This window comes from Pectinophora gossypiella, chromosome 6 (assembly GCF_024362695.1).
Source record: "Pectinophora gossypiella chromosome 6, ilPecGoss1.1, whole genome shotgun sequence".
NCBI classification, from domain to species: domain Eukaryota; kingdom Metazoa; phylum Arthropoda; class Insecta; order Lepidoptera; family Gelechiidae; genus Pectinophora; species Pectinophora gossypiella.
The window spans coordinates 15832481-15856379 of NC_065409.1; the positions used below are offsets into that span (position 1 = coordinate 15832481).

At 43.0% G+C, this 23899-nt stretch overlaps 1 protein-coding gene across 3 annotated transcripts in view; it reads left to right on the plus strand.

Moving 5' to 3' along the window:
- Positions 1-23899, plus strand: part of LOC126367737 (protein outspread) — a 401410-nt gene that overhangs the window by 367763 nt on the left and 9748 nt on the right. For all 3 annotated transcript variants that reach the window (XM_050011415.1, XM_050011416.1, XM_050011417.1), the window contains exons 5-12: positions 1639-1711; positions 1957-2115; positions 18092-18220; positions 18581-18732; positions 18992-19345; positions 19506-22903; positions 23005-23215; positions 23607-23776. In XM_050011415.1, coding sequence (XP_049867372.1) covers positions 1639-1711; positions 1957-2115; positions 18092-18220; positions 18581-18732; positions 18992-19345; positions 19506-22903; positions 23005-23215; positions 23607-23776 — 4646 coding nt within the window. The remainder of the gene's footprint in view (positions 1-1638; positions 1712-1956; positions 2116-18091; positions 18221-18580; positions 18733-18991; positions 19346-19505; positions 22904-23004; positions 23216-23606; positions 23777-23899) is intronic.

The window sequence follows — 23899 nt, forward strand, 5'->3', positions numbered from 1 at the left end:
AACTTAAAGCTTTGAAGGAACTCGCTTTTAGAACGCTATTAGATCTGTCAAAACGCACAGACAAAAATGCCGACGAAGTTAGGAAAATTGACGTTATTATTACTGTACAGTCATGAGCAAAATCATGTACCCACTTTAGGACCCTGTCTCACTATCATATTTGTCATTTAATGAGACTTACGGTTTAATTTGTCAAAAAAGTTAATGTGACATGGTCTCAAAGTGTATACAATTATACATATTAGTACTCGTGACCGTACTATGATAGTTACTCGTAGGGTCATATGTCCCATTCAAATAACGGTCACAGAATACTAATTGTACAATCTCTTGCTAGACGTGTATGATCTTTTGATGATAAGATGATAATCTTGATAAACTGATATGGAGTCAAAATGAGAACAATCTTGATAGCGTAAAAAGTGCGTTTTATTGATCACTTTCTTGTTAAAGTTAATTACACTAATACGCGAGTACACACTACCTTGATGAGTCGTGAACTAATTATACAATTGCGTAAAAGGTAAAATAGCTGACGCGGGACATGTGCGGTTGCAAACCGTACACTAATAAGGTCCATTCTTCTTTGAATCCTAAGTCATTATTGAAAGATGTAATACCGCTGTGTGACCGATCTTAATAGCCTTTTATTTTTTGACGTGATTATTGTAGATTTGCCGCAGATGGCATTAACTACTTGGCCGGACAAATGGGGTACCTTAATAGCCTATCAAAGCGTACACATAATACCTTTAACTTGTTAACGTTAACTCGATCACGTCCAACCTTCAATTAGCCTTGTCCAGACAAGTTTCACGACAATTTGAACCACAATTAATCCATTAAGGAGAGACTATCGTCCAACCGGAGTTATGTGCTTTCGAACAATTACACTGAGTACGGATAGGTTTCTAATCGGCGTTTCTATCGAGCAACTGGTCCTGGCTGTTTTGACGTAAACAAGGGGAGTTAAAATGGCCACATCGAAGCAATTCATCTAAGAAAGCAATATTACTATTTGACATTTGTTTGCATTGCCCACTTACTTTTATATGCGCAAATGTCAAATTGCAACATTGCTTTCTTAGATGAATTGCTTCGATGTGGCCATATTAACCCGCCAAGGTGGATTTGTGCGAGGTACCGAAGTTTAAGTTGTTGCATTTCTCAATTATGTAAGTCTAAAATAGCGATAACGCCTTCATCCACTTCGGTGGTGTGGTGTTTGGCAATAAAGATATAACACACGCTCCAAACCCCCCTCTTCACTCACACACACACACACACATACACACACCTCTCTTTTTCTCTCACACACTCTGACATACGCACACGCTTCAGGCGCGCTTGCGACGGGCAAAAACTCTATGTAGGTACTATCTAATTAATATAAAATTTTCACATGTCTTTGGACGTGACTGTGAACGTCATATTTCAAAATGCGCGTTAGGGCTTTTCCAATGGCTTTCTTCTATTTCGTGGTTTTTATTAACAAATTACGGAAAGAAATATTTTGTTATTATTATTATAAGGAAGTTGCGGAGCATTTCTACCACAACTATCTTAGGATTACTTAATTATTACTAATGTTACTAAGATTTTTTTTTATTAATGTAAATGTCTGATTGTTTGTTGCAGGGTCGACACAAACGCAACGCGACGTTCCCTGGCGGTCAAACGGGGAGTCTGCTTCAATCGTCAACAACGAGAAGTAAGATTTGGTTTCTAATTCAACACTAAGTACATATTTTTTAAATATTGTGGCGAAGAAAATTTTAACGGACCATTTTTTCGAAGTAAGATTCGACGGGAAACTCTTGATATCAACTTAGAATCATGATCAGAATCATCCCTCAATGTTTTCGTTACGATGTCACTAACACCCTGTATATTGTGGCGAAGTAAATTTTAACTGACCATACAATTACAATTTATGTTTTATTTTTTACGTAACAGAATACTCAGCTGACGCGTCAACCCTCCGCGACGTGGCGGACGGGTGTGGGGTACGAGCGCGCTGCTGCCCCGGGACCACCACTTGGCCGGGCCCACGGGTGCAGCCGCCGCAGCCCGAGATACCCAGCCTGGCGGCACCAGCCACCGTTGACACCAAAGGTGAGACATATCCCCTAGCGATTACTTAACGCCGCTACACTCAACCCTCTCAAATCCATCGCTTACAGGTGATACAAAATCGTTTCATGCGAAATCCGTGGAAACCCCGTGGTATCGCGTGAAAATCTGAACATTGACCTAGGTCTTCCAACCATTGCCCAAAGGCTTAAATTGGCTTCAAAACGTTTTTTCGATTCTGCTCCGCACTACTCAAATCCTGGTAGTTGTGGCTTCTGAAAAGTATCGGTGCTAAGATCCTGACGACTCGACAACTCTGGCTATAGGTAAAGAGGCGATCAATCAGCTCGCGACGACAAACACTTCAGAACCCCTATACCCGCCGACGCGTTTGACGATTTCCTTCATTCAGTGCTTATCGCATTCGGCCTACTACGGTCGACTAATTCTTTCAAATATAATCCTCTGAAATGGCGCCCTGAGCTGAAGTTCACGCCCAACGCGACACCCTAAGGCCTGTAGTCTTAAGATTTGCACCAGGTGAGAGCCCTCACGCTCCCCATTTGTCGGGAGTGAGTTTATGTATTTATGTATGTATGTGTATAAAAGTGTAAAATAGAATGTCCAGATCAGGGGGGTTAAAATGGCCACATCGAAGCAATTCATCTAAGAAAGCAATATTGCCATTTGACATTTCTGTGCATTGCACACTTAATTTTATATGCGTAAATGTCAACAGCCTCCGTGGTCTAGTGGTTAGAGCGTTAGGCTCACGATCTGGAGGTCCGGGTTCGATTCCCGATGGGGACATTGTCGAAATCACTTTGTGAGACTGTCCTTTGTTTGGTAAGGACTTTTCAGGCTTGGATCACCTGATTGTCCGAAAAAGTAAGATGATTCCGTGCTTCGGAGGGCACGTTAAGCCGTTGGTCCCGGCTATTAGCCGTAAAAACACCTCCACCAACCCGCAGTGGAGCAGCGTGGTGGAGTATGCTCCATACCCCCTCCGGTTGATTGAGGGGAGGCCTGTGCCCAGCAGTGGGACGTATATAGGTAGTTTATGTAAATGTCAAATTGGAAGTCACAATAAAAAATAAAAAATATAAATGTCAAGTCACATCATAAACACAATACGTGAAGTCCTAGTGAGATTAGCAGAAATTACTAAGGAGTCATTTAACAAATACATTTAAATTATCATTGAAACGATCAGAATAATCCAAAGACAATCGATAAATACACAGCCAAAACCCTTTAGACATAACTTATAAATAATATCCAATACAATAAACAACGTTGCAAGCAGAATGCCAGCGGAAACCGTGGGTGGAAAACGGTATAGCCATATTAATGGCAAATCCTAGGGCGAGTCTAATAAGGTGGGATATGGGCCGAAATTTGAAATGCAAACCATGTTGTCACCATAAGAGGTATGGTCGAAATTGATGGTGGCTTGACTGTGTATTGCAACCAGCACATCGACGACAATGCTTCTAGACTCCTGATGACAGACGAACGGGTTCTGTGGAAACATCTGACTAATAGATTTTGGCCATGGCGACCACTTCGACTCCTAGTCGGCACGACGCTGATGCGCCCGAAGATGGCTTATGTAGCCTATCTTTACAGTGAACTCCCGCGCACAGTGAGGGCACGTGAGCACACCGTTTTGGTAATTATGATGAATAGCGGCAGGGGGATGGGCCTTCAACTCATCAGATATAAGATACAGTTCGAGAACTTTCGGACAATGGCGACCGCTTCCTTTTTTTTTGACGTGACTTATTGTAGGTTTATGGGGTGAGCTGAGCACTCTCACATACATATAATATAACATAAACATCCTATATATACGTTCCTCTGCTGAGCACAGGCCTCCCTCAATCAATCGGAAGGCGTATGGAGCATACTCCGCCACGCTGCTCTACTGCGGGTTTGTGGAGGTGTTTTTACGGCTAACAGTCGGAACCAACGGCTTCACGCGCCCTCCAAAGCACGGTATCATCCAACCAACGCACTAACCACTAGACCATGGAGGATTGGAGGCTGTCGTCGACGCTGTCTGAGACGATCATATTTGAAACATTTAAGCGATTATAGTGGGCCGATAGCGATAAGTGCTGAATGAAGGAAATCTTCTACCACACCAGCGGGGCGTTTCTTGTCGCGAGCCAATTGGCCACCTCTATGGTTAGAGTACCTAAGTGGTCAGGATTTTTTTTTAATTGATTTTTTGTAGTATCTGTGACGTGTAATTATTATTATCAATAAATTACTATGACTATGACTAAATTTACAGTAGAGACCACTTGTTGAAAACATATAATATATTTAATATTTTTAAATATGGAAACACTTTTGCGATTACGTTCATTCGCGGAGCTTCCGCTCTTCCCTTCTCTCAATACAACACAAGAACAAGACGGTGCTGTTTTATTTTATAAATTTAATTTCACCGCCCCGACACCCAAGGATTTCTTCACCACTTCCACTCCCTCGCTTCCTCCCCCCCCCCCCCCTTTCCTCTGCCAGTTGACAGAATTAATTCCATGCGAAAAATCAAGTGAGGGGTCTATTTAGTTGTATCGTCGATGGTGTAGCAACAGGCATAATCTGATGCATGCGCGGAAGAAATACGAGTGTCGAAACTGCGCGGGCGCATATTCGACGCGCGGCGTGACTGAAAATTGATGGATAGGATGCAGGAGGACGGTGACGCCTGTTTGTTTGTGGGAAAGTTTAGTGATCGGAACTAGCAGATTTTAGTTAAACTATTACTCATATTCATTACTATCCGCGCTTTTTTATTTTTTTTAAATTGTTCTGAGGAGGTGTGACTTACATAATTTTTATTATCTCAGATATCAACTCAGATATTAACTCAGAATAATGAATGATTCTGAGTTAAATCAAATGGAGTTTTGAAAATGGGCCCAAAAAAATAGATTTTTTTTTTTTTTGAAAATGGTTTTGAGTCTGAGCCGGGATTCAAACCTAAAATGCAAACATGCATGACGCGTGATGTAAGTCACACCGCTGAATCATCCCCCTCAGTATTCGGTACAATGTCACTACCAACCTGTAAGCTATGCACCAGGAGTAGCGGTCTGTATTCTGGGACAGGTCCCATAACTCCGACCTTCCCACCGTCTGAGGCCGTGACAAATCTGTAATGTACCAATAACGCCAGTCTACTCTGACCCCACAGACCACAGTGGTTGTCACACTGACAAGTGGCAATAGTAAGATACAGTTATATAAAATTCATCATCATCTTCAATTTAAGAGCCACGCCCTTGTCGGTGCAGCATTAAAAAGAAACCACTGAATTCCGACTATATGACTTTGAATTCAGGTTTGGATCATAGATAATTGAAATTACATGGTTTCCCGGACATGTGTCCGGTTACTTAAGCATAGCGGGCGACGAGTGGGTGTATATTCTATACACTTCTGCCTACCCTTTCGGGGATATAGGCGTGATTTTTCTGCTTATAACTAAGCCTGTGAGGAGCTCGGTGGCGCAGCGGTAAACGCGCTCGGTCTGCGATTGTTGAAGTTAGGCAACTTTCGCAAAGGCCGGTCATAGGATGGGTAACCACAAAAAAAAGTTTTCATCTCGAGCTCCTCCGTGCTTCGGAAGGCACGTTAAGCCGTTGGTCCCGGCTGCATTAGCAGTCGTTAATAACCATCAATCCGCACTGGGCCCGCGTGGTGGTTTAAGGCCCGATCTCCCTATCCATCCATAGGGAATGCCCGTGCCCCAGCAGTGGGGACGTTTATGGGCTGATGATGATGAACTAAGCCTGTAAACAGACTGCGGGTAGGCTATACTCTTTATTACAGTCTTCAACTTTATACATACATACATACGTAAACTCACGCCTATTTCCCACCGGGGTAAGCAGAGACTATAGAATTTGCCATTTGCTTCGATCCTGACACACTTCTCTGGATTCCTCCACATACAACAACACACTAACTAACTAACCTTATAATTTACAAGAAATAATTGTACGGTACTAGGTGCCCCAAACTGGTATAATTACATAGGATTGTAGCACTGTTGTGACAAAAAAAGTAATTTTGTTGGGTTGTCAACAATAATTACATGTTATGGTATTTCATCGTTGAGTGATGACGGCCTCCGTGGTCCAGTTGTTGAGCGTAGGGGTCACGATTCGGAGGTCCCGGGTTCCACTCCGACCAAGTAGTGAATGTCATATGCGACAAAACTTCAATAAGTTACGTCAAAAAAGGGCGTAAACTTATGAATTTATTTCCAAGAAACTAAAAAATTACCAGCTTGTCGATATTAACACCAAAATTTCAAATGTCATCATTTTTCATACTGTTACCTGATAGCATCAATTTGATACCTGAACTTACATCGGGATTTATGTTTCTCGGAATTGTACCAAAGATTGAAACCCTCAGGGGTTCAATTCCCCGACAAAATTAATTCGTTGGAACTGAGACACAGATAAAGTAAAATACACACGAAGGCGGTGAAGCAAGGAGTTTTAAATGGATTCTAAATAGACATATAGGCATACGTAAACTCACGCCTGTAAGCAATAATTGGGTGGGCAGAGCCACTAGAAATCAGAAGACAACTAGGCTTTCAGCCACTGTTGCCCAGTCCTGTTCTTCTTCTTATTGTGTGGGTTGTGAGGTAGAATACCAACCTCATCAACCCTGGTGTCAGGGTTATTACTGAGCCACCAAAGGCCCCTCACATGGCTCATGTAACGACTACAAACTTACATCAGTAAGAAGTAACCGGGACCAAGGGCTTAACGTGCCTTCCGAAGCACAAATCATCTTACTTTCGAACAATCAGGTGATCAGCCTGTAATGTCCTAACCAAACTAGGGATCATAAAGTGATTTTTGTGATATGTCCCCACCGGGATTCGAACCCGGGGTCCTGTGTCGAGTCCTGTTAACCTTATGGCTTTATGGCTTATGGCCTTATGCCTTTTTGGTTCCTGGTGGTTCTGTTCTTTCCCAAGATCTAATCTATCTCTGTACCAAATTTCATCAAAATCGTTTCAATAATTTTGGCCATTAGTAATCAAAGTGCACCTAAGTTCCCGGGTCGTCCTCAATCGCCAAGTGTCTTGGTTACGAGTTTCCCCGCATTCCCACAGACTGGTCTGGCCATAAATTCAGCCAGGCTGTGACAACGCGTTAGACCTAATTAAACTCCGTTAGCTGAGGAAGATGCTGTAACCCTTGGTGTAGTGCAGGGCACAGGAGAGAGCGGATGAGATTGAAGATATGTTTGTCCTTCCAAGAAGTTAATGCCATTTGCGGCAAATCTACAACAAGCCGACAGCCTCCGTGGTCTAGTGGTTAGAACGTTAGGCTCACGATCTGGAGGTCCGAGTTCGATTCCCAAATCACTTTGTAACACTGTCCTTTGTTTAGTAAGGACTTTGCAGGATTGAATCACCTGATTGTCCGATAAAGTCACAGTTTATAGTCTATTTGTGGGAGACATGATTTCCGTGTCTCACTTAGCAGGGTCCACAGATTATCAGCGTCAGGTCGCCCCGCGGCTTGTGCTGAGTGAGGCCCTTTATAAAGGACACCACCACCATTGTTGACCAGTCCATACACAAAATTACAATTTTCCTTAATGTTTACTGTCTGTTTATTTGTACTCTCTTATGTAAGTTATTTTTATAACGTGTTTTGATTGTAAGTTGTGTGTTGTGATGAATTTTTGGACAGGAAATTCTACTTGACGTCAACTCAGATTTATAGTCTGAATCATCCCCCAAATTTTTCGTTACGATGTCACTAACACATGGACATGCTGAAGTTATCCAGCTTAACCTCTGGCATTTAAACTACAGAATTCGACTGCCTAGCCCAAATGGGCATAAGCTCGTAAACTTATGTAATTGATGGTTGTCTGGAAGAGATTGCTACTTAGCTATAATGCCGCCTATTGTACTCTTTCTATTTCTCTTTTGTTTTGTATTTCCTGTTTGCGCAATAAAGTATTTGTTGTTATGTTATAGTAATTTTAAAAAGTAAAACGCCAAAATCTCTACAATTAGGCCCCACGAGGCACCCTCGGCGTATGATTCACGCACACCGCTAGCAGAATTCTCGCCGTCAATTAGTCGCATGCGCAGACCGTTACTCTATTCGGGGCCGTATGACCTGTGAGTGGGGTTCCTTGACAGAATGTCGCTAATTACAATCCATTGATTTGTTGTCATTTCGTGGCTGATTTTGCAAACTAACGTATCTGCAATATTTTGCTAAAATAATTTTCGTCTTATTGGCAATAGCAAAAGGTGCAAATCAGATTCTCCAAAAATTTCAAATACGCCAGTTAGCGACATCAATGACGAGTTGTTAACCTATACTTATACAAAAAACGGTTCCCCAATAAATCTTGACTTATTGTAGTTAACTACTTGGCCGAACAAATGGGGGGCGCTGACGGCCCTCACCCGGTACACTTTAAAACGTTGACAGTCCAGTGACCCATATACGGGTCATAACGGACTAACTCCATACGTCCGTGATCCATACATGGGTCACTAAGAAACGACCTGGTACGCAATACGCACTTAGAGCGGATGCTCTACTTGGATCCCGGGTGACTTAGCAAAGGTTGAAGGTTGTTCAGTAATATTCGGGATTTACAAGATAGTCAAAACATTTTGTATGGGGACTGTCAACGTGTTAAGACAACAAGCCTGAGGGTGCTCAGTTGGGCAATTTTATTCAAAGAACACTTACCTTATCAATAGTCGAAATGCAATCGAGAATGACGCAGAAACTACAATGCCTAACCTAGTGCTAATTTACGATTTTAGCATTTAAGTTATCCGAGTTACTGCCTGTATAAATTATGATCGACCTTAACAAATAAAGGGGTGTCTACGCCATTACAAGCAATTTATCATACTATGATTTGATATATGAACAGCCTCCGTGGTCTAGTGGTTAGAGCGTTAGGCTCACGATCTGGAGGTCCGGGTTCGATTCCCGATGGGAACATTGTCGAAATCACGTTGTGAGACTGAGTAAAAGGCACATACATAGAGCAGGTATCAAGGCGACCTTATTGTTGGGCAATTTCTCCCAATCAACCGGAAGTGCATTACCACTACGTTGGAAACCACTAATATCAGCAATAAACACAGTTTCTGTACGAACTATCTGTAATTAAAGGTTGCGTTAGATCGGCAATTAGGATCTGCGCGTGCGCGGTCTCGCTGCGTAAGGTAAGGTTATCAACTTTGTTTTTTTTTATATTTTTTCTATACATGGTTTTGTTCCGGCTACGCAGTAAATGCCTTACGAGCAAATGTACTAACAATTAATTAGGTAAACTTGTTTTTTTTTTTAAGTTGAGAGCCTTCAGCGCTCCCCATTTGTCCGGCCAAGTAGTTAATGCCATCTGCGGCAGATCTACAATAAGTCACGTCAAAAAAAAAAGGATTTTTTAAGCCCGCGCCTAAATTTGCTTGAGTCGAGTTTCACCAGGTTTCACTTCTTCGTTGCCAGGGCCAAGTCTGATTTTAATGGTTTTTCTTTTTGACACGTATTTTATAATATTATTTAAAATCAGAAACATCTAGAAGGTACATTGACTAAATTGGAGATGTCTTTAGGAAAGGTTTAGTAGGATCTATTATGAACTGGCGTGCGTGTGTGAAACGATTGATGAATGTGGAGGAAGCAAGAAAAGTTTGTCATCGAAGCAAATTGAATTCCTCTGCACAGTGCCACAGTACCCAGCATTGGGATGTAAATAAACTTTTTCCACCTTACAAATAAAAAATAAACCAGGTATGAAAATTGAATCCAATTATCATATTCAAATTCAAATTCAAAATTCAAAAATATCTTTATTCAATAGGTAACATAGTTACACTTTGAATCGTCAATTTTACATAACGAACGTCTCATCCGCCTAAAACTACTGCAGCTTCTCACAACCTGTATAGCCGGGGAAAAGAAGCTGCAAGAAAAACCTCGGCACATACAATTCGACTGAACTTTGCTTGGCTGTCAAATACTTAAACCCACGTTCATCCCTGGTTCATTTTTTTATTTGTAATGTGGTTTATGTATAATAACTGCGTGTGCGCAACCCTATGCTGCAGCGCGGGTATAAATTTCTCTCGGCCTTGCCCGCCCTAGGTCGTCGATAGGAATTCGTTCGTAACTGTGAAATAATAGCAATATTAGATTTTAACAAACCAGCTAGATTGTATCTATTAATCCTAATAAGGGGCCGTTATGGTATCTTGTACCTCTGGTGGAGTGTGAACGAATAAAAAGCATAGTGTGATCAACTGATCAGTAACGGCCTCCGTGGTCCAGTGGTTGAGCGTTGGGCTCACGATCCGGAGGTCCCTGGTCGAATCCCGGTCGAATATCACAAAAATCATATTTTTCTCGGGTCTTTTAATTTGATCGGGTTATCAGCCTGAAATGTCCTAACAAAACCAGGGTTTCGTTGTTAACCTAATTGTCTGAAAATAAGATGATCCGTAAGTAATTCGAAAGGCGCGTTATAGTGTAGTGACTTTGCAATTAATGAGTCTGAATATGACTTAAGTAAGTATGTAATCGTTACACAACCCATGTTAGGGGCTCAATAGTAACCCTGACACCATTCAATGTTTCAATTGATTTATAAAAAAAAAATATACACTGCAGTTTTACAAAAAAAAAATATGTCTCGCCAAACTGCAAAACAGTTTGTTAGCGAACTTAAACACCTAATACAAATTAGGCAGCTTATCTATATTTCTATATGTAAGTCTATTCTAATATTTATAAAAAGGTAAATTTTGTGAGGTTACCATTTATTTAACAAAATGGTCTTGAATTTTGATGAAGCTGGTCATTGATCCCACAATCCACACGGAAGAAGAGTATACGAGTATAGTTAACCCATCATTATCTCCCTAGCATTATCCCATTTTTCACAAGATCCGTTTACCTAACCTGAAGATTTGACAGGTCCGGTTTTTTACAGAAGCGACTGCCTGTCTGACGTTCCAACCCGCGAAGGGAAAACCAGCCCAATTCAGGTTAGGTCACATACCTCTGTAAATTGAATTTCTCGGGTGGGTTTCCTTACGATGTTTTCCTTCACCGCTAAGCACGCGATAATCATTTATGATCCATATATGAATTAGAAAACAAATTCGACAATCGTTGGTTTAGTCCAAGCCAACGAAATAACTAAGTATAATTAAGCAACTTTAGATTCAAATGAAGTGAAATGGCAAAAAGTTGGTCGTGACTTGATGGCGAAAGCCCCATCGGGTCCCCATCACTCATGGCTGAGCGATGTGAGGTCGTTGCCTCAATGTAATAGAAGTTTTTCTGACTTTGAAAGTTTTTTGTTCAATACCAAATGTCGTTTCGGAACTGTGAATAAGGTACTTTTTGTAAGTACAATGTTTGTAGTTATGAATACGACTGTCATCCCTGTGAGCTGATTGCCATAGGAGTTACAATTCTTATTCAAATTCAAAAATATATTTATTCAGTAGGTAACAAAGTTACTCTTTCAAACGTCGGAACGTCTCATCCGCCGAAAACTACTGCAGCTTCTCACAACCTGTATAGCCGGGGAAAAGAAGCTGCAAGAAATACCTGGGCGCAGGGCTCTAGACGTTCTTTTTTTAAATCGTACAATTTAGTAATTTGGCTGCCTTATATCAGTTCTCAGACAGCTAATCCCATGCATTCATATCTTCTAGATAATCACTAATCTTATAATAACCTTTTTACAATGTTTCTGTTTAAGGTAAATTCTGAATGTCAATAAGAATATTATTGTAAAAACGTATACTGTAACATAATTATTATATAATATATGTTTTGATGAGCTATATAGTGATGCATTTGTCGCCACATTGTTATAGACTCATCATCCTTAATTTAAGAGCCCCGCTCTTGTCGGTGTAGCATTTTTTTAGGAAAAAATAGGTTAGTGATGGTTTTGTGGTGTTATAAATACAATAATAAATATCACAAATAATAATCATAATTAAATACTACAAAGGTATAGTTGGTTAGAAATACAATAACTTAATATCTTAAACACTCAACTTAAACTTAAACACAAACTATTACTATCTATCTGTCTATGTTTTACTGTTTTAAACTTAGTTTAAATTTAATCTATGGTGGGTTGGGAGCGGATTAAAAGCGGACTTTTTTACTACTTGGCCGCACAAATGAGAAGCGCTGACGGCTCTCACGCGGTACAAAATTGAAGACAACAGGCCTGCGGGTGCCCGCGCGCGATACTCGGTTTAAGGGTATTTGAAAAATTTACACGACACTAGTGGGTCGATAGCGATAAGCTGTGAATGAGGGAAATCGCCAACCACGCCGGTGGGGTCGGTGTATCAGGATGCTGAAAAAAAAAGCAAAATCATAGTATCCTGGATATTAACACGGTGATGAAATAAACAACAGAGGACGACCATTACCAATACCACATGATTTACAACTAGAAACATAAATCCAGTTGTCATAACCTTCCATCTATTCTGCTAAAACCAAACACACCCAAAAATTTCAGCACTCCCATCTTGCGATACTGGCCACAGCATAATAGTGTGATAAATCACAAAATACCAGTTTATAATTTACATTCAGATAACATCTGTGTTTTGCAAGCTAGTCTATGGACAGGGGGTCTTCAAATGAGATGCGTTTTGCAACTTTCGAAAATCCCGGCTGGTTCTTCTATGACAATGTGGTTGGACATTAATTTAACGCCGCGATGTGAGGGTCGTACGTTGTTAGGGTTGTCTACTTCATCTTAATTCAAATTCAAAAATATCTTTATTCAGTAGGTAACATAGTTACACTTTGAATCGTAAATTTTTACATAACGAACGTCTCATCCGCCTAAAACTACTGCAGCTTCTCACAACCTGTATAGCCGGGGAAAAGAAGCTGCAAATATCCTCGACAACCTTGGCAAATGAGTACTTTTTACGAAACGCCAAAACGTAAGTTTTCTTCGGAGTTTGTATAGAAATATTGTCTTGTGACGTCACCAATAAAAGCGGTCGAACGTCGTACTCATTTTTTTTCAGGCTTGAATCACATGATTGTCCGAAAAAGTGAGATGATTCCGTGCTTCGGAGGGCACGTTAAGCCGTTGGTCCCGGCTATTAGCCGTAAAAACACCTCCACCAACCCGCATTGGAGCAGCGTGGTGGAGTATGCTCCATACCCGCTCCGGTTGATTGAGGGGAGGCCTGTGCCCAGCAGTGGGACGTATATAGGCTGTTTATGTAGGTATATAATGGCAATAGGCTCGCCCCCCTTTTCCATGAGACGTATATCCTACACACCTCTGCCTTCCCCTTCAGGAATACAGGCACGATGCTGTTTTATGTCATGTTCCTTGGTTCCGTTCAGATGCAAAAACTTTTACGCGAATGTAATCGTGACGCAAGAAAGAATCACAGCCCTGCGCAGGCTGCGAGCGCAGTGGGTGTCGATGATTTACGCCGGCTTGTCTACGAGCTCCTTCATTCATATTTATTAAACGCGCCGATTTTTTCCCCACTAAATCAGCCCAGTATGACGTATGTGACACCCCAACACGGCTCTAGTCCACGACAGCATTCCATAAAAATCGATTACTTTCTTTGTAAATGCATCGCTGGTATCTCGATTTAAATGCAGCATCGATATGATCTGGTTACTAGTAACGAGTTAACTGGCTTCTGTATGCTGTGTGGTTGGATTCGTACAAAAATGTTTGTATCATATTTTGTAAGGCGGTATCTAACGGCTTCCGTGGTCTCGTGGTTAGGACGACGGTCTCACAGTTCGGAGGGCCCAGGTTCGATTCCCGATATGTAAATGTGATACAAATTACTTTATGATCCTTAGTTTGGTTAGGACATTGCAGGCTGATTAGGCGATTGCCCGAAAGTAAGATTCCACTTGATTTAACGAGAATAAAGAGAGATGACTCAGACCATGATTCTGAGTTGGTATCAAGTGAAATTTCTTATCGGAAAATTCATTTTATTTTCAGTTCCATGCTTTTGCGACGGAAAATTCCACTTGATATCAACATAGAATCATGGTTTGAATCAATCCTCAAAGTTTGATGTCTCTAACACCCTGTATAACTATAGTTGTGGCAAGACTTTCACATTTATCTGAATTTCCACCCCATTTATATCAGCCTGATCAAATAAATTCCAATACCCGACATTTTCTGCGATATTCAACTCAATACTCAACCTTAATGATGATTTGTGGGCTCCATAGCTAATAATATGTCTCTATAAACGGGGATAAATTGAAACATGCCTGCGCGGGCGCCGGCAAAGCGCGCGAACCCGCTGACGCCATCTTCTTTATTTTGTCAATTAATATAGCCGCATATACAGAGCTATAAACTGAAGATTAAGATAGTAGATCGTCCAGATATATAGGAGATTAACTTAAATGATGCGTATTTTATTTGCTTTTCCATCGGAGTAAGTACTTTTAACTATCCCGATTGAACATCTATAAAGTAAGGTTTAAGTATGAGGCCTGTTTGTTGCTCTATTTATGATCTACGCCGATAATTTGAAATGCTGTTGGTATAACAGAGAAACCGAGGAATTGGTTTTGTGGGGTTTTAATTGTATCAATATTTTTTGTGTCCTTATGAAAAATAAAAAAGGAAGAAAAGAAAAATAAAAGAAAAAAAAACCAAAACCTCTTTACCTCCTCTTCCTCTTAAACTCTTCTCCCTAACCCTCCCCCCTGTAACCCTCTGTCTTTTTAGTGACTGAATTGGCCTTTGATAGACAAGAATCGAGAATGCTACTCCGACAAGAGCGTGGCTCTTAAATTAGTGATGATGATGAAAAAATAATCATTTTACTTAGGTACTTTAGGTAGTATGATAAACTTAGATGAGTGTGCGCAGGAACTTGATGAGTTAATTCCATCCACTCCATCCCATCGGTGCATCCATTTTATAGGGTCTGTATCGGGGTTCTGAAGTGTTTGGTGTCGCGATCTGAATGGCCACTTCTATGGCTAGAACATGGTTCTCCGAACAGGGCCTTAACGGGTTTTAAAAACTAAAAAACTAAAATCAAAAATCGTCTGTAACCTACATTTTTCCGTTTTAACATTTCGCAACCACATATAAATACTAGACGCATTTAACTACGTTTATCTCGGAACAGATCTTGGTACCTACATGTATGGAAACGTGAAATTGGTAGACTTGAGGTATATTTATATTAAGTGGATCTCGCGTGCTTGGAATGGTCGGACATACGTAAATGGTTCTGTAGAAACAGCACTACAATTTTACATAATGACAGGTTCATTTGTGTTATTTGATCTCTGGACCGCCGAGATATGCGCCGATATGGGGGAGGGCGGCAGGTTCGGGTGAGGTTTGTGTGAGGGTCCCACAAACCTCAAACGAATGAAAAGTTAAGGATTTTCTGGATTCTTCTTCTTATACAAATACAGGGTGTTAGTGACATCGTAACGAATACTCAGGGGAATGATTCAGACCATGATTCTGAGTTAATATCAGGTGGAATTTTTCGTCGCAAAATTCATGTTTTTTTTTTTAGTTTTTTAAAATTATTTTCAATTCTATACTTTTGCGATGGAAAATTCCACTTGATATTAACTCAAAATAATCAGCTGAATCATTCCCCTCAGTATTCGTTATGATTCTGAGTTAATATCAAGTGGAATTTTCAGTCTGAATATTTATGAATTTTTTTTTTTTATTATTTTCAGTTCCATACTTTTGCGACGGAAAATTCCACTTGATATCATCTCAGAATCATGGCCTCAATCACCCCTCAAAGTTTTCGTTACGATGTCACTAACACCCTGTATACTTTATTGCACAAAACACAAAACAAGTTTTACACACATGGATGAAAGATACAGTACAACTTGGTAGCCTTATTGCTAAGCAGCAATTTCTTCCAGGCAACCGGTGGCAAGAAAACATTTATCACAATTTGGTGCGGAATGGTGCAACATCTTGTTGGACGGTCAAACAACTACCAACTAACATAAATAAAATAGATATAAGTACATAAATTCATAATTTTATGTGTCTTTTGAAATCTTATCTGGTGTTACGATTGTTATTATTGATATAGGAAAACATCGTGAGGAAACCCACGTTCCTGAGAAATTTATTTCAGAGGTTTGTGACCTAACCTGTATTGGGCTGGTTTTCCCCTCGCGGGTTGGAAGGTCAGACAGGCAGTCGCTTCTGTAAAAAACCGGACCTGTCAAAAAACGGGATAATGCTAGGGAGATGATGATGTCTATGATGTAAATAAATATTGCAATAATGTAGAATAAGGAATACTACACGATTAATTCGGCTCCAATTCCAAATCCGTCCCAGGCTATAACCGAACGTTGCATCGTAAATAATCAGCAAAAGGGCGCATACTTGTTACATTTTATTCTTATTGGTGACCTTGTGGCATGCGATCCACTCGTTACCAGCCCTTCAATTACCACCACCGACCTCTTCCGATACCGATATCAAAATAAAGCTTGAGTCACACAAGCAGCCGATCGTATTTTGTTTTCTTCTTTTTCTATCGTGCGGGTTGTGAGGTGGATTACCAACCTCATCAACCCTGGTGTCAGGGTTATTATTGAGCCGCCAAAAGCCCCTGACATGGCTCATGTAACGACTATGTACTTATATCAGTAACTAACCGGGACCTTTTTTTTTTTTTGACGTGACTTATTGTAGATTTGCCGCAGATGGCATAAACTACTTGGCCGGACAAATGGGGAGCGCTGAAGGCTCTCACCCGGTACAACGTTTAAGACAACAGGCCTGAGGGTGCCCAGTTGGGCGCGAACCTCGGCTCAGGGCGTCGTCAGAGAGGAAAAATATTTGAAAGAATTAATCGACCCTAGTGGGTCGATAGCGATAAGCGCTGAATGAGGGAAATCGTCGACCACGCCGGCGGGGTCGGTATCGGGGACCTGAAGTGTTTGGTGTCGCGAGCTGATTGGCTGCCTCTATGGCTAGAGTAATCTAACCGGGACCAACGGCTTAACGAGCCTTCCATTCAGACAATCAGGTGATCAGCCTGTAATGTTCTAACCAAACTAGGGATCACAAAGTAATTTTTGTGGTATGTCCCCACCGGGATTCGAACCCAGGACCTCCTCGTGAGCCCAACGCTCAACCACTGGACCACCGAGGTCGGTATTTTATAACTCGGCCCGTGGCGTGACTCCCGTTCGCGTAGACCTGCCGCGTGCGTGATTTTCGGGATAAAAATTATCCCATATCCTTTCTTGGGTCTCAAATTATCTCGAATCCTAATTTTATGTTAATCGGTTCATCGGTTTAAAAAAAACGTAACAGACAGAGTGACTTTCGACTTTGTGAGTTTGAGTTAATGTTTGAATCAATTCAATCAATTGATATCACGTGGTTTCCAGGCTTTTTGCCCGGTAATAGGATAGTCCTCTGCCTAACCCTTTGGAGATACAGGCGTGATGTTTCTTTTGTTGATTGTGTATGCACGCATGCACACAAAAAAACAGACGCGCGCGCGTCTCGTTTTCATATTAACTCCCGTTCCCCGACTCACAAGACAGACTGAGCACCAGCAAGCCGTTGACTTCATTTTTTGTACCCAAAATATTAGTATTTGTATCCATTTGTCCGGCCAAATACTAAATGCCATTTCCGACAAATCTACAATAAGCAAAAAAAGCGGTATCTCTTCTGTGCGTGCAAATCTTTAAAGTTTCCATTTCAATATTTATAATAATCCACTTAATCGCCTATTTGTTTGATCCTCGTTTATTCCGAGTGTATAATTTAAATTTATGAAAGAACTTTTTATGGCATGCTTCTACGCATCAGTGGGATCATTGCCCAACAGTGGGATCGAATAGGCTAGATAAGATTGATTGAACAACTGATCGATGTATTATACATAATTAATCCTGACTTTCCCTCATCGTTGCAGTGTACACAGACCAGCCAGTGTCTTCGGCATCACCGCCCACCCGGGACAAGATCAATGGCGAGGAGAAGGCCCGGTCCCGCCGTCGGGACACCTGGGCCGAGCCCACCACCACGCCGGCTGCTGATGACGGTAAGATAATAATGTCAATACCTCCTGCCCCTGGTCGCTTGTAAGAAATTGCGGTCAACAATAACGCCGCCAATTAAGTCATAAATTAAGTTTTCTTTGTCGAATTTTGGTCACATAACAATTTACTCCCCATTCCTTTCTTTGCTTTTATATCCCCTTCTATGATCACCAAGAACCAAAGACGAAGAAGAGCTTACATGGAACAAATTAAAGAGAAAGCGCACGTCGTGTCTTATAAGGAAATCAAAGAATTGGCTCTTGATAATAATGGAGAATGCTACTACACCGACAAGATCGTGGCTCTTAAATTAATGATGATGATGAACAATTTACTAATTTGTAACCCTTCGCCGCCCACAGCGAGCGTAGTCCGCTCCCCACTGCTGCATCAGCACCCGCAGTACGACGAGCAGTTGCGCGACATCGCCGCGTCGCTCACAAGGCCGCGCTCGCGCCGCGCACTACCCCCCACGCTTGAGCGACCCACCAGGCTTCCTCCCGAGCGACTACCGGTATGTACACATACATAGACCGAGGGGTCTGAAATCACCACATTGAAACAATTCATCTAAAAATCAATATTGCAATTTTATATTTGCAATAACAGTAAGTGCGCATTGTCAACAAGTGTCAAATAGCTTTGCTTTTTTAGATGAATTGCTCCAAGGTGGCGTTTTTAACCTCATCAGGCCGTGTTCGCGCTGCCCGCTCTAATAGCGACTCACCAGCCCAACACTTTTCCAGCTACAATATTTTCTTTGCAAATTCCAGGCTCGAGGATCTCCAGACGGCGGCGCACCACCAGAAGAGGGCGCCTCTAGCTCAGCAAGCGAGGGCAGCGAGCCAGCAGACGCTGTTGAAGCCACGGAAACCAACGAAGTTGGCCGAGTGGAACTGCCAGCGGAACGACTACTCCACGCCAGGGCCGGGTGGCTGCAAAGAAGAGGAGCTGGTGGCTGGTCCCGTCACTGGTTCGTGCTCAGAGGAGCAGCTTTACTGTACTTCAGAGATCCTCACGCTGAACACAGAGGATTGATGGACGGAGTCATCGATCTTAGTGGAGTAGCCAGAGTAGTCGAGCTGCCGACATCTGCGTCTACGAATGGATACGCCTTTGAGACTGAGGTGAGGGATGTTATGTTAAATAATCTTGAAAAGCTCTTTTTGTACTCGAACGTAAAATTATAAAAAATAGTCTTCCGTTTTATATTGGGGCATCCTCATATCAGTTGTACTCTTTACCATTTATTTTTCAATTGCAATCTGTACTTGTATTTATTTTCAGACTTGGGATGGCAAACACATAGTCCTAGCAGCGGTAACGGCCGGTATCAGAGCCAACTGGGTATCAGCCATTCGAAGAACCGCTGGACTACCAGACTCCGGACCTCTGTCACTAATTCTTCGCGAAGACACGGTCGACCAAACATCAGAATCATCAGCATCACCAGTCACTCCGGTGACGCCAATCACTGGAAGATCAGCGCCATTTTCATCTGATGAAGAGTATAGAACTGCGTCTGAAGGTGGCCGGCGAGATAGTGCTGATTGGGGAGACGTGGCTCCACAACCGCCTCCATCCCCGATCCTCAGCCGTACTCCTATATCCAAAGTCAAAGAAAAAGTTCGCGCCAGAGGTTGCCATCAAATGCCACCTCGAAGCGACCTGCCAAAGGATAAGGACGAAGTTGACGCCACCAAAGAAAAAGAACGCCCGACTGAAGAAGTCGATGAAAACGAGAAACCCAACGAACCACGAAAACGCAGCTACATATCAACCATCGACAAGCAGTCCATTGAAATCGATGACTTACGTAAGCAACTGAAACTTGCGCTGAGCGATGTCAACGCTGCTGAATCAGAACTTGCAAGATTACGCAAGCTAAAGTCAGAAGCAGCGTTGAGAGAGAAAAAGATGGAAGAATTAGTCACAACCTTGCAAAAGAAAGAGGATGAACTTTCAGTCAGAACTAAAGAAGCAGAAAACTTAGTTGCTATCAAACAGTTATACAATCAAGATAAAACTATGTGGGAAACTAAGTTAACTGAGACACAGAACTTCTTAAAGGAGTCGACAGAGCATTGCGAACTGTTGACCAGACAACTAACATCAGCGCAAGAAACTATCAAACAGTTGCAACGAGAACTAAACGAACTTAACGAAAAACTACTAAAGAGTGTTAAAGAAAACGACAATCTGTACTCGAGGATACGAGAACTTGAAGGCAGAGTCGTTGCAGAGTCACCTACAAGAGAAAAAAGGAAAAGCATTGGTTCTCTCAGTGATCTAACTAATATAAACCAAGACTTAAATCTTGAAGGTTTGGAGAAGAGTAGACTTATCGAAGAATATGTCAATTTAAGAGGAAGGTTCCTTAAAGCGATTCAAGAAATCAAGGCTATGAAGAAGGAACTCAGGGAGTCTCACAATATGTACGACGAACTTGAAATAACAAATATGAAATTAAGGAATGAGATGAAACTGAGGGAACAATGTAGTAGGTCAGAAATCGATCTAATGGCGGCTCGTATCCTTGACTTAACACAGAAGTTAACAGCATCAGATAAACAAGTGAGAACATTGAAACATAAAATCCAAAAATCTGAATCAAGAGAAAAGAGGCGCAGTCTTTCGCTAAAAGGAAGGGAGTCTTTCACTCTTAGTAAAGAAGTGGAAGAGAAACTGACGGAACTTGAAAACAAAATAACGATGCTGGAGACTGGGGAGCCCGTCCCTACAATCAACTCGCCTTCTAAGAGTGCCTCACCTGCCAAAGAAAAAGCAACCAAAACAGACACTCTTTCAGATGAGAAACGAATGAAAAGATTAGCTGCACGACTCAGAAGAAAGTCATTAGATAGCGCAACAAGTTCAGAGCCGATGAAGATGCTGGTAAGATTGAGTTCGCTAGAAACCAAAGTAGCTTCCGCCTTAGAGAATCGTCGAGATCTCACAAACTCCTGTGAGTCTTTAAGTCAAGCAACGAGGTCGTCTGATAGTCCAATCTTCAATGACAGTCCAGAAGGCTCAAGCTCCAGCATCGGTACACAATCACAGAGGCACCTCTTAGACAGACTGCAAAGTTTGGAAAGTGTAGTGATACATTCAAGAAATAAGGTGAATGAGTGTCTCTGTCAAATGAGCGCTATGAGGGCAGCTAAGACAAGGAGGTCGCCGTCGCCTAGTCTTGAAAAAAAATACAGCATCAGATCAATGGAGAAATGCCTTACAGATGTCAGCAAAAGGCTGCAGGACTGCTTTGACAAATGTGTGGTTGACTGTGACCAAGTACATGATTTGGAAGTCAACGACAGCGTTGCACAAGTAGTCGTGCAATTGGAAGAGCAACTGCGAACAAAACTTCTAGAAATATCTAGAAGGAAGGCAGCGCTATATGAGGCTGGAGAACTAACACAGAGAAAGAGCCTAGAAATTCTGGCAGAAAAATTGGCGTATGAGGCAGTCCTGATCAGCAGGATTCAAGAGGCTTTAGAATCGTCCAACGGGAGTCGATTCTTCGCTAGGTTAATAAAGTCTGAAATAATCGAAACTAGTCAATTAATCGATAACCTTAAGTGTAAGATGACGGGCGACAGTTACAAGAGCATCAACAGCACCAGGAGTTCACTCGATTATCTCGCTAGGATACTGTCTAGAAAGATCGATATCATGAACAACTCTAAAGAATCAAGAGACGTTCGCAAATCTGAATTGATTATTCATAGTGCGGACCTCGAGGCTCTTAAATCATCGCAAAAGGAAGTAGCGGATGCTGTAGACAGATACAAGACAGAGAAGCTGGCCGAATTGTGCTCAGCTCTGGCGTGTGAGACTCTTAGTTACGTGACGCCAAGTGACAATGACTTTGACCAGCAGCGAGCGAACGTAGAAGCGGCAAGAGTGCGCGAAGCATGGGCGGCAGCGCGAGACGCGTTAGGCGCTGAACTAGTGCAAGCCGAAGTAGCTCGGGCTCTGAGCCGCGCCGCGCAACTCTGCGAGGACCAACTCGATGACGCTCGCAAATGTCGCCTGACGATGACGGCGCAGGACCGCGCTGACTTGGAACTGTGGTGGCAGGCGGCGCACGACCACCTGCGCTGTGAGATGGACGTTGCCGTTAGAGACATCGCATCACGATATAGAGAATGCCTGACCGTGGATCGGCGCACGAAGGAGAGTTCACCTGGACTGGATAGTCGCGTTCTGCTGCAGCAACTAGCCGAGGTCCTCGCGCAAAAGGCGCTGGTAGATGCGCGCATCGCGGTCGTGGAAGGCACGTACCACGCGTCGTCTCCGCAGGAAAGCGACTCACAGTCTCAGAGGTCGGACGCCATCTCCTCGCTGGACACGGACCCGTCACAGGAGGCGGAGTTCGTGTACCTGTTCCAACACTTCTCGAACGAGTGCCGAGCGCTCTTCTCCAGTGACTGTTCGGGTAACAGTGAAGACTCGATGAAGATCGGCGAGAGCCTCGAGCGGGTAGAAGCGGCGGTGCTGGCCGTTCAGCGGCAGCTAGCAGGGGACGAGGGGGCCGGCGCCCCCTCTCCGTTGGCCACGACGGGGGGTTGTGAGGGGGAGGGGGGCGTGCTCGGCCGCGTGGAGGCGCTGCGACGCCGCGTCGAAGCTCTGCAAGCGCTGGTGCCCTGCCAGCACTGCAAGCAGCTGCAAGACGCGCTCGACAGGTAAGAGTCACTTAAGTTGTCGTTTTTTTGCCATTCCAAAAGTTGTATTAGTAAAATGTCATATAGTGTACCCAACCCCTGATCCTCGTGGTGGTCCGCAGGCTGCAGGCGGAGCGCGCCCGCTCGGAGTGCGCGCTCTCGCAGCAGGCGGGTGCGCTGGCGGCGGCGCGGCGTGCGCGCGCGCAGCTGGCGGCGCAGCACGAGCGGGAGCGCGCCGCGCTGCGCGAGCGAGCGCGCACGCTGCAGCGCCGCCTGGCCGCGCTCGACTCCGAGTACTCCGCGCAGCTGGACAGCCTGAGAGCCGCTTACCAGGTAAACCTTCTCTTTCATCATTCACAATTCTTTAATAATTACATACTGATCACTATGTTGTTCCCCATTTGTCCGGTCAAGTAGTTAATGATATTTGCACTTACATTAAATCACACAAGTTCACGACTATTTCTCGTTAGAATAGGTACCACGCAATCCACTTACTCCAATCCTGGCACGCAATTTTTCATCAGACTATAGAACATGCATGCTCGCCGGTTTAAAATACCCTTGACCTAACTTTTTCTTTAAAACATCGTGGATCGCGGTAAGTAGGCCTTCCTCTTCCGATCCTACCACTTGGGTGTAAGTCATCATAAATCAAAATCATGTCCAAAAAAGATACAAGACAAGCATTTGGAGGTCGCTGACTGTCCCCTTGTATCCTCAGAGCGCGGTAGCAGCGGACACGCACGGCGACGGGCTGCGCGCGCGCTACCAGCAGGAGATCGAGCAGCTGCGCGCGCTCTGCGAGAAGGGACTGCTGGCCATGGAGAGCTCACACCGCCGCATCGTGCGCGAGATGGAGGAGAAGCACCGCGCCGAAAGGGAGCAGCTCAGGTACGTTGACACAACTTTTTTTTTCCACTAGTGAACAAAAAATGTCTTTCTGTTAAAATAGTTTGGCTTTTGTCCATACTCTCACCCGATGGTGAGTGAATGAAATCAATCATTTATTCGCAG